The following is a 14,041-nucleotide window of genomic DNA, read 5'->3' on the forward strand; positions in this document are numbered from 1 at the left end:
ATTTAAATTTAAAATTTAAATCATACATATGTGGCATACATTTAAAACTACTAGTATAAAAAACTCACTACACTGTCAGTGCAAAAAAGTCAAGTAGTTTTCATGGCCAAAAGATTAGTTTGTAAAGACATTCTTTAGAAATTTATTTCTGTCTTACAAGTTTTTACAAAATTGGATTTTGCTCCTATAGAAAATTGAAAATCTTTAGAGATGTTCTCTAGAATTTTAAACTTTTATCTGACAACAACCTTAATATACATTGTATTATGTATTTAAGTTTAGATTTGTTAAATTTCACCCCCTCAACTTAAATCTTTTTATTCCATCCCTATTCACAATCCTATACTTTGTTCTTAAACAAGCATTGTAAGATTAAATCAAAGCTTTGTTTTCACATAACCATCATTTATTTTATTTCTCAAAATTGCTTATGCCATCAAAATAAAGAAGATATTCCGATTATGTGGAGTTTCATTTTTATTACGAGCTTATTGCTTAGAGATGGAATCAAAATTTTAAAGCTGGTGCAAAAAGCCTTCTGTTTAATTTAATGCCTTGTTTAATAATTCTCATATAAACTTCACATATATTCGACTTTTTAGTTAATAAGCTCACAAGTAGTGCAACTTCAACTACAGTTTACTGCCAAAAGGGTTAGATTTGAGATTCTTTCGAGCAAGTAAATAAAGAAAACTATGAGCATTGCATCAACAATTCCGTCAGACGGATTTCATATACATCACTATATGATTCCCACAAAGGATCTTCTGTCCCACTTTTTTGTATAATTTTCTGTCACAATATTTATTAAATCGCCATATATTCTTCGTGAGCATCCAATTTTAATTCTTTTTCTTGTCCCTTAAGTTCTAACACTATTAACACGGTAGAATATAAAAGATCACAGACTAAAAAAAATAAAATTTAACTACAAAATGGGTTTTCAATAAATTTTTTGATATTTTTTGTTTATCTGTTATATATCTTTATTTAGTTTGTTATTTTTCTACACTATAAGTAATTATTGAAACTTAAAGGGACAAGAAAAAATTAAAATCAAATGTTCGTGAAGAATATATGGCAATTTAATAGATGTTGGGATAGGAAATGATATAAGAAGTAAGACAGAAGATCCTTTTGCAGACAATTCCTCAACAAAACTTAACAAGGAAAAATGATTCAACTATTTGAATGGTGTGTAAATATATTTAATGTGTATTTTATATGTCTTTGAGTCAATAGTTATATATGTTTATGTGTGTTTTGATGTTAGTTTGAGCTAAAAGAAACTACTTTTAGTTGTTTTTGTAATTTAATAGTTTAAGGAAAGAAAAGTGAAGAACTGATTGAATTGATACTTCAAAACATGCATTTTGCTGGATGCTTGAGAGGTAATATTTTTTCTTATTTTTAAGTAGCACAAGTTAGTTGATGATATTGAACACAAATAGCTTTACCCTCAAAAAAAAAAAACACAAATTGCTTTGGAAAATACATGGAAGTACTCAAGGAAACCCGCGCCGGTTGCATAAAGGAAGCTAAAACTAAATTGTTAAAAGTTAAAATTGATTGTGGGCTGCCAGCAATTTAAAGAAGAGGCGGGATCCAAGTTTGTAAAAGTAATATTTATCTTTTTGCTAGGGCTAATCACAGTTTTCACCCCTATCCAAACTTTGAAATTTTGTACCTTTTTCCTTTTACCCTTGATCCCCTCCCCATCCTTCCCCGTTCTCACCCTCAACTGTCAAATTTAAAATTCGAATCGTAAACTTAACAGTGAAGAGAACTCTAAGAACCTTCTCCTGATCACTGAACTAATCCCAATGATTGAATTTTTGTACTTAATCACCTTAAACTTATAATTTCTAGCACAATTTCATTTAAGATGACACCAATAGAAAAAAGAGTGCTTGTGACTGATATGCACTCATATTTAGTGTGAACTATTAAAAAAAAAAAAACCCAAAGTAGACTAATTTGAATTTTCAACAATATCCTGAGAAGTCTATTGCCATTTTCTTTTGCTTCCTTTTTCACTAAAAATCATCATCCCCTTTACACCAAACTACTTTCTCGTACTCTCTTTTTTTTTTTTCTCCCTATGTGATTCATTAGTTTTCGCTCTTGTCTCCCACAAAAGAGTTCACTTCTCTCACAAAAGCTAGCTGTAACTTCAGGGACAAAAAATTCCAACGGTTGAAAGTGGAAGTGTCCTCTTATAAACACATGGCCGACAAAAACTTCCAAGTGTTGAAAGTGTCCTTTCATAAATACATGGCCGGCTGCAAGTCGTTTCACTCTGCCGGAATTGTTTTAATTGGAGTGTACGTGCTAAAAATTGTAAGTTCTAGGTATCTAAGTGCTAAAATTCGAAAGTGCAGGGACCAAAGTTTTGGTAATACTGTGATAGTTTAGGAGAGGAAACTGCAATTAACCCTATATAATGCAAAGCAAAATTTACTTTGTCATTGTACTCATCTCTTTTTATTCAAAACTATTCTTGAAAATTGTTTGCTCTCTCCCCCCTGTTTACTTCTAGTGATAGAAGTCAAGAAACTATCCCAGCCAGGGTGCTAAAACCGAGAGACTCCAAAAACATTCTTCATTAGCATTCACCTTTCAGAGTTTGTGGATCTTGGCAATCCAGGCTTGAAAGCTACTATATTTCTTCCCTCCCCTGTTTGCCCAAACAGGCAACAATTTAAATTGACCACCAAAAGGCCATTAGACAGAATTGTGTGAATGAGTGTGGGAGAGATGGTTGCTCAAGAGTGTGGAAGCAAGATCAGATATTGTACTCGTTAGAGCCTAGAAAAGTGTCTAGGAGATGGAACTACTTTGAAATTGTGTGAACTAGTCCCCTAGCTAATAAATACTCTTTAAGAATCCATATAGTATAGACACAACAAAAAAGCAGCAGCAAGCAGAGGCATTAGACAAAAGACCAGATTAACACCTTTCCCCATGCCCTGCTGTAGGTGTGAAAAGTGTAAGTATCAATTTTGCCGCTCTTTACATTTGCTTCAAAACTCAACTATATTTTCGAGCCTACACTTCTCCCAAAATGTGCATCTTCACCGCCAGCTCCTCCTTGTTTTCTCTTAACTCTACACTGATCCCCCGGTTGCCTTCAAATCAACACTGTCATGCTGCTCTTCCTTCCCTATTGATTTCTTGCCATCAATTTCATCGGTGCTCCCGTTGCATTCTTGCTGTTCCACCTTTTCACTGACTGCAACTTTTGGAGAAGCATTGTCAACTTTTGAATTCCCCTCCCTTTCGTCCTTTTCTGCAAGGGACGATGCCTCCATATTAGCATTTTCAGTTGCTGGGGTGGATACACTGGATTGATTTGCTGAATTACCAGAACCAGATGGAGGAAGAAAAACTCCAGTGCCAGGGACTGGCAAGCGAGGAGGGGGGTGCCTTGGAGGGGCTGCTGGCCATGCAGCAGTAGCGGGAGGCAGAGCAACAGGTGCAGGAAAAGGTATGGCTGGGGCAACTGCAGCAGGGACAAAAATTGGTTGGATGCCATTTGGAGGTGGTAATGGTGGACGAGCAGGTGGAGCTGGCAATACACCATTTGTGGGCACTGGACCAAAAGGCTTTGGGCCGACAGGATGCCGAATATGATTAGGTGACCTGCTTGGAGGTGGAACCCAGTGAGAAGGAACTGGAGCCGAGGAAGGAAAACGTTGAGCATCACTGGATGTAATCTTCTTTGGCAGTGACTTTGTTAAGGTGACAAGAATACGCTGTTTCCGGATGGAGGGGATTGCATGTCTGGCAAAATCCGAGGATCTTCCGTCAAGTAGCATCAGGGATCTACAACATTTTCATGCTAGAAAGTTAATAGATTAACACATCAAAAGTTCAAAGCACAGTTAATTCTAGGATCAGAAGATGCAAGACTATAAGCTGGCAATGAAACTCTAATAGTGATTCCTACCAAGAAACTAAAAGTATCACATAAGAGTGGCTAAGTATTGATCAATCTGTAATTGTCAGACAGGTTCCCATCACATAAAAGAAAATACTGGTAAGTTAATGCATCCCAACTTGCAAATGAACAACAAATTCCCAAAAAACAATGTTGCAGCAAAACTCAAAGCTCCAAGGAAAAGACAAACCCCAACAGGAAGAATAAATGAAAAGAATCCCAATGAACTTATCACGACAGCAAATGGAATATATGAGAAACAAAATTAACAGGGGTAAGAGCAGTACCCAGGTGTAAGCGAAAGTCTCAAGGATCCTCTGTAATCCCCTGGATGATCTATCCCAATTATCTTGCCAAATGTCATTTCACAATCTGTCAAGAACAGAACACACACTGGCCTTCCGAACCAATGAGGCCATGTATGTGGCTGTGAGTGATCACCCTGCAATTAAACAAGAAATAAGTCGAAGATTCTACATAGGAGTGTCCAAATCTCACATATTTTTTGAAAGGAAAATAATAAGTTCAAACCTCATTGAATATGTCAACGATGCAAGAGTCTGGCTTCACACTAACAACTTGCAAGGCAACCAAACGTTCAATAATATCTTCAAACAAGCTAGGGATTGGTTCCATTTTCCGATCTGCAAATTAATCTTTAGTTCAATTAAGATATCTAAGAGTCATGATATAAATTCTCATTGTAACAGCTAAAGCAAAACATATTGTTTCACAACTGGTATTAGTTGACCAATATGGACATGCCTTTAGAGGTCCCTGATGAAGCCTCATCTTCAGGGGGTGCATCAGCAATGGGCAGGCCAAATTGAATCATTTCCCTGCCGTGACCCTTCATGGGTCTCCTAGAGACCACAAATGTTTGTCCTGCTTCTTGTCAAACAAGAAATGAGAAATCAAGAAATTGTATATGCAGGCTGTCAAACTTGGAAAGTACAAGAACACTGGTCCATAATGCTACAACTGGCATCATCAACTGAAAAATAGGACATAATTTCTCATGAGCATTGTTATGACAAAGCACTACTTTACTTTTTTGACGAAGCATTGTACTAGTCTACAGTATGTCCTATAAACCTTCAGCAACTAATGCAATAGTGCATATCCTTCCACTACATTTTCAAAGCAAAAACAAAAAAAAAAATCAAAATTTGAATGCAACTTTAGTTTACACAATCAACAAAGCCAAGATCTTTACATTGACAAAAGAAGCACCAAAAACCATCAACCAGAAACCAGGTTTATGGCACTAACAACATAACTACTTGTGTCATCACAGAACTATTACAAGTCCAAAAGGGAACAATAAATGAAGAAATGACCATTTTCAGTTACATTGTCGTCATGAAGTCACCCATCCACCTTTCATTAAAAGAAGTTATTACAACCATACCAAAATAATCTGACAAATAAATAAATGAAGTAGACTAGCATAGCACAACAACCCCCGCGGGGGGGTGATTTGTTTAAGGTGCTGTCCAGCTATCACTGTCATCAAGTTAGTAAAAACCCTCCAATCAGGTTCAACATTGAATAAACAGATCTCATAGTTGTAACATGTAGCAAATGATGATCAAGCAAGAAAGTAGTACATTCATTTTTTTTTTTTTTGGTAAAGGTAGGGTGGAAGGTAAGTTTTGGCTGCAGTATGGCCAAGCTTCTTGTGATCCATCTCTTATAACAAACAAATGCAAAGAAGCTTGCACCTAAGCAAATGATTCAGCACATTCAAAAAGGGAAATGAAAAGAGGGGGGAAGAAAGAAAACTATAATATATTCAGGTTTACACCCGTTAATCCTTAAGACTATTTTCATACAAAGAACAAGAAACACGCTCATAAATTTTGTCCCACAAGTCATAGTAACCAGTGAGAAGTACAGGATGACCAACAACCATGTTATTCAGCTCAATCTCACATGCAACAACAAATAAACTTCTCGTGCATAATGCAGCATGTACTTACCAACTGGACAAATCCTCTCCTAAAAAGGTGAACCCAAAAAAAAAAAACTATCACAGCAAACGAGAAAACAACTTTCAACTCAGCATTATTCAAAAACTTTCATTAGGAACAAGATTATAAGAAAGGACTGGACATTAAGAATGTGATAGCCAAAACACCCAAAGTGTTGTTTGCTCTTTCGAAAGAAACTTCCTGAAAGCAGAAGCAGATTGACTGATCATTAGGGGAGTTTTATAAATTAAACCATCCAAAGTACAGCTTTTAAAAGAAACTTCCTAAAAGCGGATTATTGAGTGCTATGATCAAATTGCAATCAATACAAGAAATCAATAGAGTGTTATAGCATGCCATACACTGGACTGCATTATCTATTGAGACTTGAGAGTGAGTGCAATTGCACAGGCATAATCACAGAGTATTAGCATGCTATACGTTAGGTGGCATTGTCTTTAGAGGTTGAGGGCAGCTGCAGAAGCACAATCCCAGAGCTCAAGCTCTTGTTCTCTAGTTGAACAGATGCTGTCATCTAGATTATGAGCAATTTCTTTTTTTTATTCCAATCAGAAAGGAGAAAATGTAAATTACAACCAAGCAAAAAAAAATGAAATTTTCTATGCTAATGATCTTGAATTTCTTTTGTTAAAAGTGTTGATTAAAGAAATTCCCCATATCTTGTTCCTGAAATATAAATCTAGAGAAGTTCTAGTTTCTTAATTGCAATAGCATCAAGGATGAAGAACTATGTTTTGAGACATCAAGATCCCTTAACACAACAAAGCTTGAAGATGGTTTAAAAGAAATGTTAGCTCAAATAAAATGACCTCAATGGAGTGTTTTCTGCTGCATTTTGCATTTTTAGGTGTTGAGATTTGGTGTATTAAGACCCAAATGTCCCAGCATCAAAAGGGAAAAAGACTCCATGATGAGACCCAACACAAGCAACTGTAACACAAGAAGCAACTAGGCTAATATTGTCCCAGTGCTTGTGCTGCATTCCTTCAGCTAACATTATATACTGACACATACTATGCTATGCAAATCTGAAAAAAGATCATGCAAACCATAAAAAGGACACGATGATAAAACATGAGTAAATTAACAATTCAGTAGTTAATGCCATCCGTTACATGAACATACTAAAAGAATAAATGCATGATAGAACACTTTTACGTTTATTTTAGTGTTGAATTTTGCATACTTTGAAAATCAAATAGTCAGGGAAATTAAATACTAAAGAAAACAAGGAACTTGCCCTGAAACTGTCCTCTTTTGCCAGCAACTCTCAAGTCATTTACCAATGCAACAAGTTTTGAAACTTCTGAGTTATCAAAAATTTCTTCATATAGTTTCAGTCCATCAACCACATTAACCTATAGCAGAGACTGGCCCATGTCAGTTGTAACAAGGCTAAACAATTAAAAACTAAGATCTTGACAAACCAAAATCTCAAGTGCAAAGTGGGAGCAGAAAATTACCATTTTTCCATCAAATGTCTCATTAGCAACAAATGTTTTTGGAGTAACTGTAAGGTTCTGCTCTTGTTGTGGTATGCGCTCAGAGTGAGTTTCATTTTCCATGTTACATGAACCTTCAACACCAAAAAATAAAAAATAAAAAACAAATAGAGGACGTTAAAATCTATTTGTCATGCTCAAATATACATCAGAGAAAGAAGGAAAAAGAAGTCAAGGAAGCACAAAAACATTTACACATGCATATACATCCAGAACACAAAGCACATCAAAGGCACAACAAATAGTGGAATAAAGTTATGCGCTAGGATGTAGATGTTCACTCAAAATTGAAGTGACTGCTACAACAAGTGCAGCTGAGTTTCCAGACCACATTAAATATGGAAGAACCAGCAATAACACAAACAGAAAGCAGCTTTCAAGTTAGAAATATGTCAATAATCTAAAATTTTCTCCTCAAGCTCCGACTAACCAGAGGAGACTGCTTGTCTGCTTCCTGTGCCTTCAACTGAACTATCCACTTCAGGTTTGACAACTGCCTCTGTCCCAATACCAAGCAACTAAATATTAGTACTGTATTAGTTGAAAACTTCCTAACAAGAAAATGCAGTAAGAGAAAGTACTTAAGAGGATCTCAAATCTATGTCCAAGTTTTATGCATAGCAACAGATACAAGCTACTGCAAATACACCAACCATAGCATGACATTAGAAGAATTCACACTTTTCACCTTATGCCACTTAAAGCAAATTCAAACAAAAAAAATAGCAGATTAATTGCCAAACGTAAGCCTCTGTCAAATTGATGAACAGAATTCCTTCAAAGACAATAACAGATAATCTGGTTGTGTTAATTCTAGGTTAAAATGGCAAACGAATAATAGATCTACTGCAAAGTAAGGGTCACTTTTAGAATGCAGGTAATTTTCTGCTATGAAGATCACGCAAATTTATCGGCTAGCAGTTATAATAAGAAAAACAGTAAAAGCATACCATCAATGCACCATCTGAGGAAGCATGAATTGCAAACAAAGCAAGAGGCATTTCAATCTAAAATGGATTCTCTAGATGTTCTAGACTTCAAGAATACTCAACATGCAAATAATCCTTGAAAAAGTGCAGCTTTGTTAAGTTAATAACTATAGGCAAGACTACCAAGAGTTCTATCCGAAGACATGGTAACGCTAAAAAAAATCCACAAAACTACCAGTTACTGGCGAAAAAAATGAAAAAGGTAAAATATATTAGAGAATAAAGGTCATCAAATTACCACTTTGACTTTGTAAGTTTCAGTGTTGATACCAGTAACTAAGCATAATCCAAAAAGAAAAACTAAATGAATGAAAATAAAGATGAAAATGACAATTATTGCCAGGCCATTTCTAGCAAAACTGTGAAGGTACTTATATTGATCATGATTTCAGTTCTCTTCTGTTGCATGGATGAGGCCAAGGTTAGTGCATCTTATCAAGACACCGGAAATTAATTAACCTCATCTTTCAAATGTAAATGTTGAGTGAAGGCTACTATGCTTCATAATCACTAAGAGATAACAGCTACGAACATACAGGGAAAGAGAGATAAATACAAAATAAAAGAAAATTTCATACAAAAGGAGTACATGCAAACTATGAATCTGTGATCTACTCTGATATTTAAAAACAGAAAAACAGAGCTTCCATACAGTAAATAACAACTTTCCATTCAGCTAAAACTTATTAACCACTCAACCATATCTCATTATCAACAAATGGCAACTCAATTTCACTGATTATAAAAAGTTATCCAAAACCATTATTGTCGTGTTATTTAGCCAGAAATGGAAATAGGTCCACATTCTAATACTAATTACCACTCTACACTCATGAATGCAAAACAACCAAAAACCCTTCATCGAATAAGAAAGGATACACGCATATCAATCCCATATAACCAATCATTATTTCACAAACACTAAATCACAATCACATAAACCGCATTGGGAATGCATAAGCTTATTCTTTGACAAATCATATGCAGGTGACCAAATTATTTTCTAATTTCTCAGTTCCCATTACTCACCTTTCTTCTCCTCCACCTTTCCATTCCCTACTCTTCCCTCACCACTCTCCAAATTCTCATTCCCATTCACATTCATTTCCTTACCGTTCACTAGAGTCCCTTCATTATTACTCAAATTTTGCCCATGTTGACCTTCTTTCCCTTCTTTAAACCCCTCCCATCTCTGCCCTCCTCTCCCACCACCACCCCTCCTATACTCTTTCCCCCCTTTACCACTCCCTTCAAAACCCCCCCTCTGCGGCTGATTCCTCCTCCATCCCACTTGCTGCAAAGCATAAGCCACTTCATTCACAGAAAAATACTGCTGCATATGCAAAACTGAATTCCAATTACACCTCCTTTGCTGTATGCATCCAATCACCCCATCATACTCCCCTGGCTCTCCCACCACCCTCAGATGATGACACAATGCATCAATTATCGCATTCGCCGCTGCAAATTCTCCCCTTAACCATAACATAAACCCCTCCCTCTCATCCATTTGCACCAAATGCTGCTGCCCTGCAGGCTGATAATTATGCCACCATTGTTGCCCCCTCCCCTGCTGCTGCTGCTGCATCATCATCATCTCACCACCACCGCCGCCTCCCCCGTGCATTTTCTCCGTCACCACCGCATTCCCAGATTGCATTGCCATCAACATACAACTATACCTATCAATCTACCAGTCAAATTAATGTTAAAAACCAGTTCTTTCACTTATAACTAAAATTCCAAAAAATTTCTTTAACTCATTGCTGGAAGCAGATCTGGAGGAAAGTTGAAAAGGGATTGTAAAACAAGCAAAAATATGAAAAGGGTTGGTCTTAGATCAGTGAAAGGAGTAAACTCTGATGGCTCTTGCGAAAATGTGCGTGTTTTGTGTATGTTTTTGTGTGTGAAAAAACTGTTTATGGGGAAGTGGGGTTTTAGTTTTTAGATCTGGGGTAGAGTGAAAATGAGAGTGACGTAAGTTTGTACAACTCTACATACGTCCTAGTGTGTGTTTTGTAGTGTGTGAAGTGTGTGTTTGAAGATCTAGGTTTGAGAACAAGGAAAGAAAAGAGAGGAGGAAGATGGAGAATTGGCTTAATGAGCACGCGGAAAATGAAGGAGAAAAATTGCAAAAGAAATTGGGATTGTTAAAAGAAAATTTCAATTGGTGGTTTAATGGTAGCTCTTGGGAGTTTGTACTGAACAGTCTCAAAATGGAGGTTGGTGGGCTCCTTGAGCAGCTTGGTGGCACCTTGCTGCTGCCTTCTTGGCTGCTTCTGCCCTTTTTGTTTCTTCTTTTGTTTTGTTAAATTTTACTTTATTGGGAAATTTTAGGTTTCTTTTTATTTAATTTTGCTGTTGTAGTATTTGGTTTTTGCTATAATCATGAGGAACTTTTATTGAATAGTAAATTGTTCTGGAGAAAAATAATTTGGGTGTATAGAGGGGAAATACAAATTGTGTACCTATGACTTGAACAACAATATAATGTTCGAAAGTGGAGTCAATAATTCATTCAATTATAACAAAGGGAATTCAACCCTATAAAATTGGAACCAATAATTTTCAAAGTCTAAAGCTTGCTTGAGAAACAAAGTTTTAGCTATAGAACTCTTACATAATTCAAAAGGCAATTACTTATGAATCTATAGCATAAAGTAGAGTAATTTACGCATTTGGACTTTTTGTCATCATTCTTTTGACGTGTATTGCTAATTAGGATGTTATATTTAAAACTACTAACAGTTTGGCAATTTAACAGTGAAAAAAATTAATGAACTACTCATAAAATTACTATATTTGTGATTATGTTAAAAAGCATTCCTTTTTTCCTTTGAGGGTATGAACTATGACAAAAATGGATTCCAAGTAATTAATCTGATCACTTTTAAAGTTAATTTAAAATACTACTAGTTACCAAGGATGGAACGGGGCATACAAAAAAAGGGACAGAACAGGGACGAGAGGGTTACACACACATATATATATATTCATTTCTTAGATATTTGAAAACTTTGAAAAGTTTCTATGTATTTTAAACTATTTGCCCTCTCAAAAATTTTAAAAAAGTTTTATGTTGATTCGAAAGTTTTTACGTAGGAATTAATTTTTATACACTGTCAGTGTAAAGATTTTTTTTACACAAGTGATTTAAATAAATGCCACATCATCACTTTTCAAATTTAAATTCATTTTTTTGTTCATGCGTCATATATTTATATCTTTTAATGTAAAAAAATCTGTACACTGATAATGTATATAATATTAATTCATACATGTATATATATTTCAACCACTTAGATTAAAATTTATGGTTCCATCCCTACTGGTTACATGTGCCAGACTGCACCTTAGATACTGTGTGGTGAGATTAGCTCAAATACCATACAGCACACGCATAGTTGTAGCAGTATCATGAATCTTTCACGTGAGAGGGGAATATTCTAGGCGTGCACGGCTACTTTTGTAGCTGGGAGAGGAAAATCTTGGACAATTAACTGTACTAATTTTGACTTTTGGCGATTGTTTTGTTGTTTAACCAAGGATTAAGTGCAAACTATAAAAGCCGTTTTGTTGTTTAACCAAGTATTAAGTGCGAAGTACAAAAGCCAAAAGTTGCTTTTTGGTCCAATTCGGATTTGATAGTTTCGTAGAAAAATTTTGAAATATTCTCATGATATATTTTTTGATCACTTTTTTATCTTACGTTACATCATTAAAGTATAATTTTCTAAAAAAAAATTTAAAAGATTACCATCCGGATGGATTACTTGATTAAGAATTAAATCTCCATCACCGTCCAAACGGGTTGCTTGTTTAAGAGTTAAAACTCTATTACTAACCTCCCCTTTTGATGAAACTAACAATTTGGTACTACTTGTTATCCAAAAATAGTTGCGAGGAGCTGGCAACTACTTTTTGGTCAAACATGAAATAAATTTTGCCTAATCTTAGTTAGGCCCGCGCTGATTTACGAGTGATAGGGATTAGTACTGCTATAAATACTTTTCTAATTCATATTAGGCCTCATAAGCTGGCAAAGGTTCAGCAAAGACAAAGGATGATAGTTTGGTCCGTTGGTTGGCGCAGTCCTACACGTCTTTCATATCCATTATCCCTCCCTTTACAGAATAAAACAGAAATCCAAACAAGCAATTTTATTAATGTCGTGATTGGAACAAAGGATTTTCTTTCCAATTTGGGGTTCAATTACTACAAATTTTAGAATCCCTATTCCTTTTGGAAAGGAATCTTGTAACTCATTCGGTTATGTTCATTATTCAACTATTTAAAATTTGTTAGCATAAATTGTTTCGTTTGGATTGCTATTTTTTGGAATTTTTATAGAAATGTATACTGTAACGATTTAATATATGTGAGATATAAAGGTGATCGGAAATATGTTCACAAAAAACATAAAAATTTTTGAAGAAAAATAACAATCCAAACAATTATATTTGCTACTATATATCGAAGCTCTGACCAATTCTTGTGCCCTTAAAGCGTATTTTCAATTCAATTGAAGTGATTTTTCATTATCAGAAAAGAAAAAGAAGAATGGAATGACAGCCAATTTTAGGACAAATAAAGTACAATGGTTCAAGTTGAGGACTTTGATGAATAATATATTTAAGAGAAAAATGAAATACATCGGGTTAGATAACTCTCTATATGTGATACATGTAGGACCAAGGAAAATAAATTTTCTACATGTGAGTTGCTTAATGTAATTATACGCTAGTATTCTTTTCATCACTTGTGAGTTGGTTAACACAACAGATCTTTTGTCCCATTTTATGTGCCACTTTCTGTCTACTTTTTTATTATATTGCAATTTTTCTTTCATAAATATTGTGTTTTAATTCTTTTTTATTTTCTTAAAATCCAACAACTATTAATTGAATAAAAAATAAATACAATAGTTTCAAAAAAGTAATATATAATAGAAAAGTAAAAAAATATAGCAAAAAATTCATAAAAAATCTCATTTTTTTATGTATTTTGATTTTTTGAGTTTGTTAAATTTTGTGTATTACTTAATTAATAGTTGTTGAATTTTAGGGAAACAAAACAAAATTAAGATATGATATTTATGAAGGGGAAATAATAATATAATAAAAAATATGACATAAAGGGTAAGACACAAGATCCATTGCGGTTAGATAGTAATATAGTTAGGCTGTCAATTTTTTGTATAATGCTATCAATCCTACCATTGTACATTAATCAAAATTTTATTAAAAATAATAATTTTTTCCGTTTTGGCTATTGAGTTGGACTTGCTCTTAACCGTGTTGAATGGCATTGTCAAGATGTTGAAATGTGACAATCTATGCTAAATTTAAGGGCGAATAGGCCCAATAAAGAACTTTGGTCAAGACTTTGTGGTCTTCATGAATAAAAGGGTTAATCGCACTTTATCCCCTTTACATATGAGCCATTTCTTAATTTACCCCCCAACATTTGTTTTTCCACAGTTTATTCCAAAGACTAACGACCAACCCTAATGAAGATAAACAGAATAATGAAAAGACAGTAATACCCTTAAGAAATTATGAACAACCCAAAATATTCATATCTCTAGGTTTGTGAAAGGGATAAAGAAAAGTTTCC

General features: G+C 34.7%; 1 protein-coding gene across 1 annotated transcript; it reads right to left on the bottom strand.

Annotated features, from left to right (window-relative positions):
* Positions 1 to 2,774: 2,774 nt before the first annotated feature.
* On the bottom strand, positions 2,775 to 10,571 carry LOC113752340 (RNA demethylase ALKBH10B). Its single transcript, XM_027296457.1, has 8 exons — positions 9,455 to 10,571; positions 7,867 to 7,935; positions 7,398 to 7,510; positions 7,175 to 7,292; positions 4,706 to 4,825; positions 4,472 to 4,584; positions 4,228 to 4,382; positions 2,775 to 3,825 (listed from the first exon to the last, which is right to left on the bottom strand). Exons 1-8 carry the CDS (start codon positions 10,095 to 10,097, stop codon positions 3,108 to 3,110), a joined length of 2,049 nt encoding a protein of 682 aa, XP_027152258.1. The 5' UTR covers positions 10,098 to 10,571; the 3' UTR covers positions 2,775 to 3,107.
* Between the last annotated feature and the right edge of the window lie 3,470 nt (positions 10,572 to 14,041).

The sequence above is a fragment of the Coffea eugenioides genome, chromosome 11 (assembly GCF_003713205.1).
Source record: "Coffea eugenioides isolate CCC68of chromosome 11, Ceug_1.0, whole genome shotgun sequence".
Lineage (NCBI taxonomy): Eukaryota > Viridiplantae > Streptophyta > Magnoliopsida > Gentianales > Rubiaceae > Coffea > Coffea eugenioides.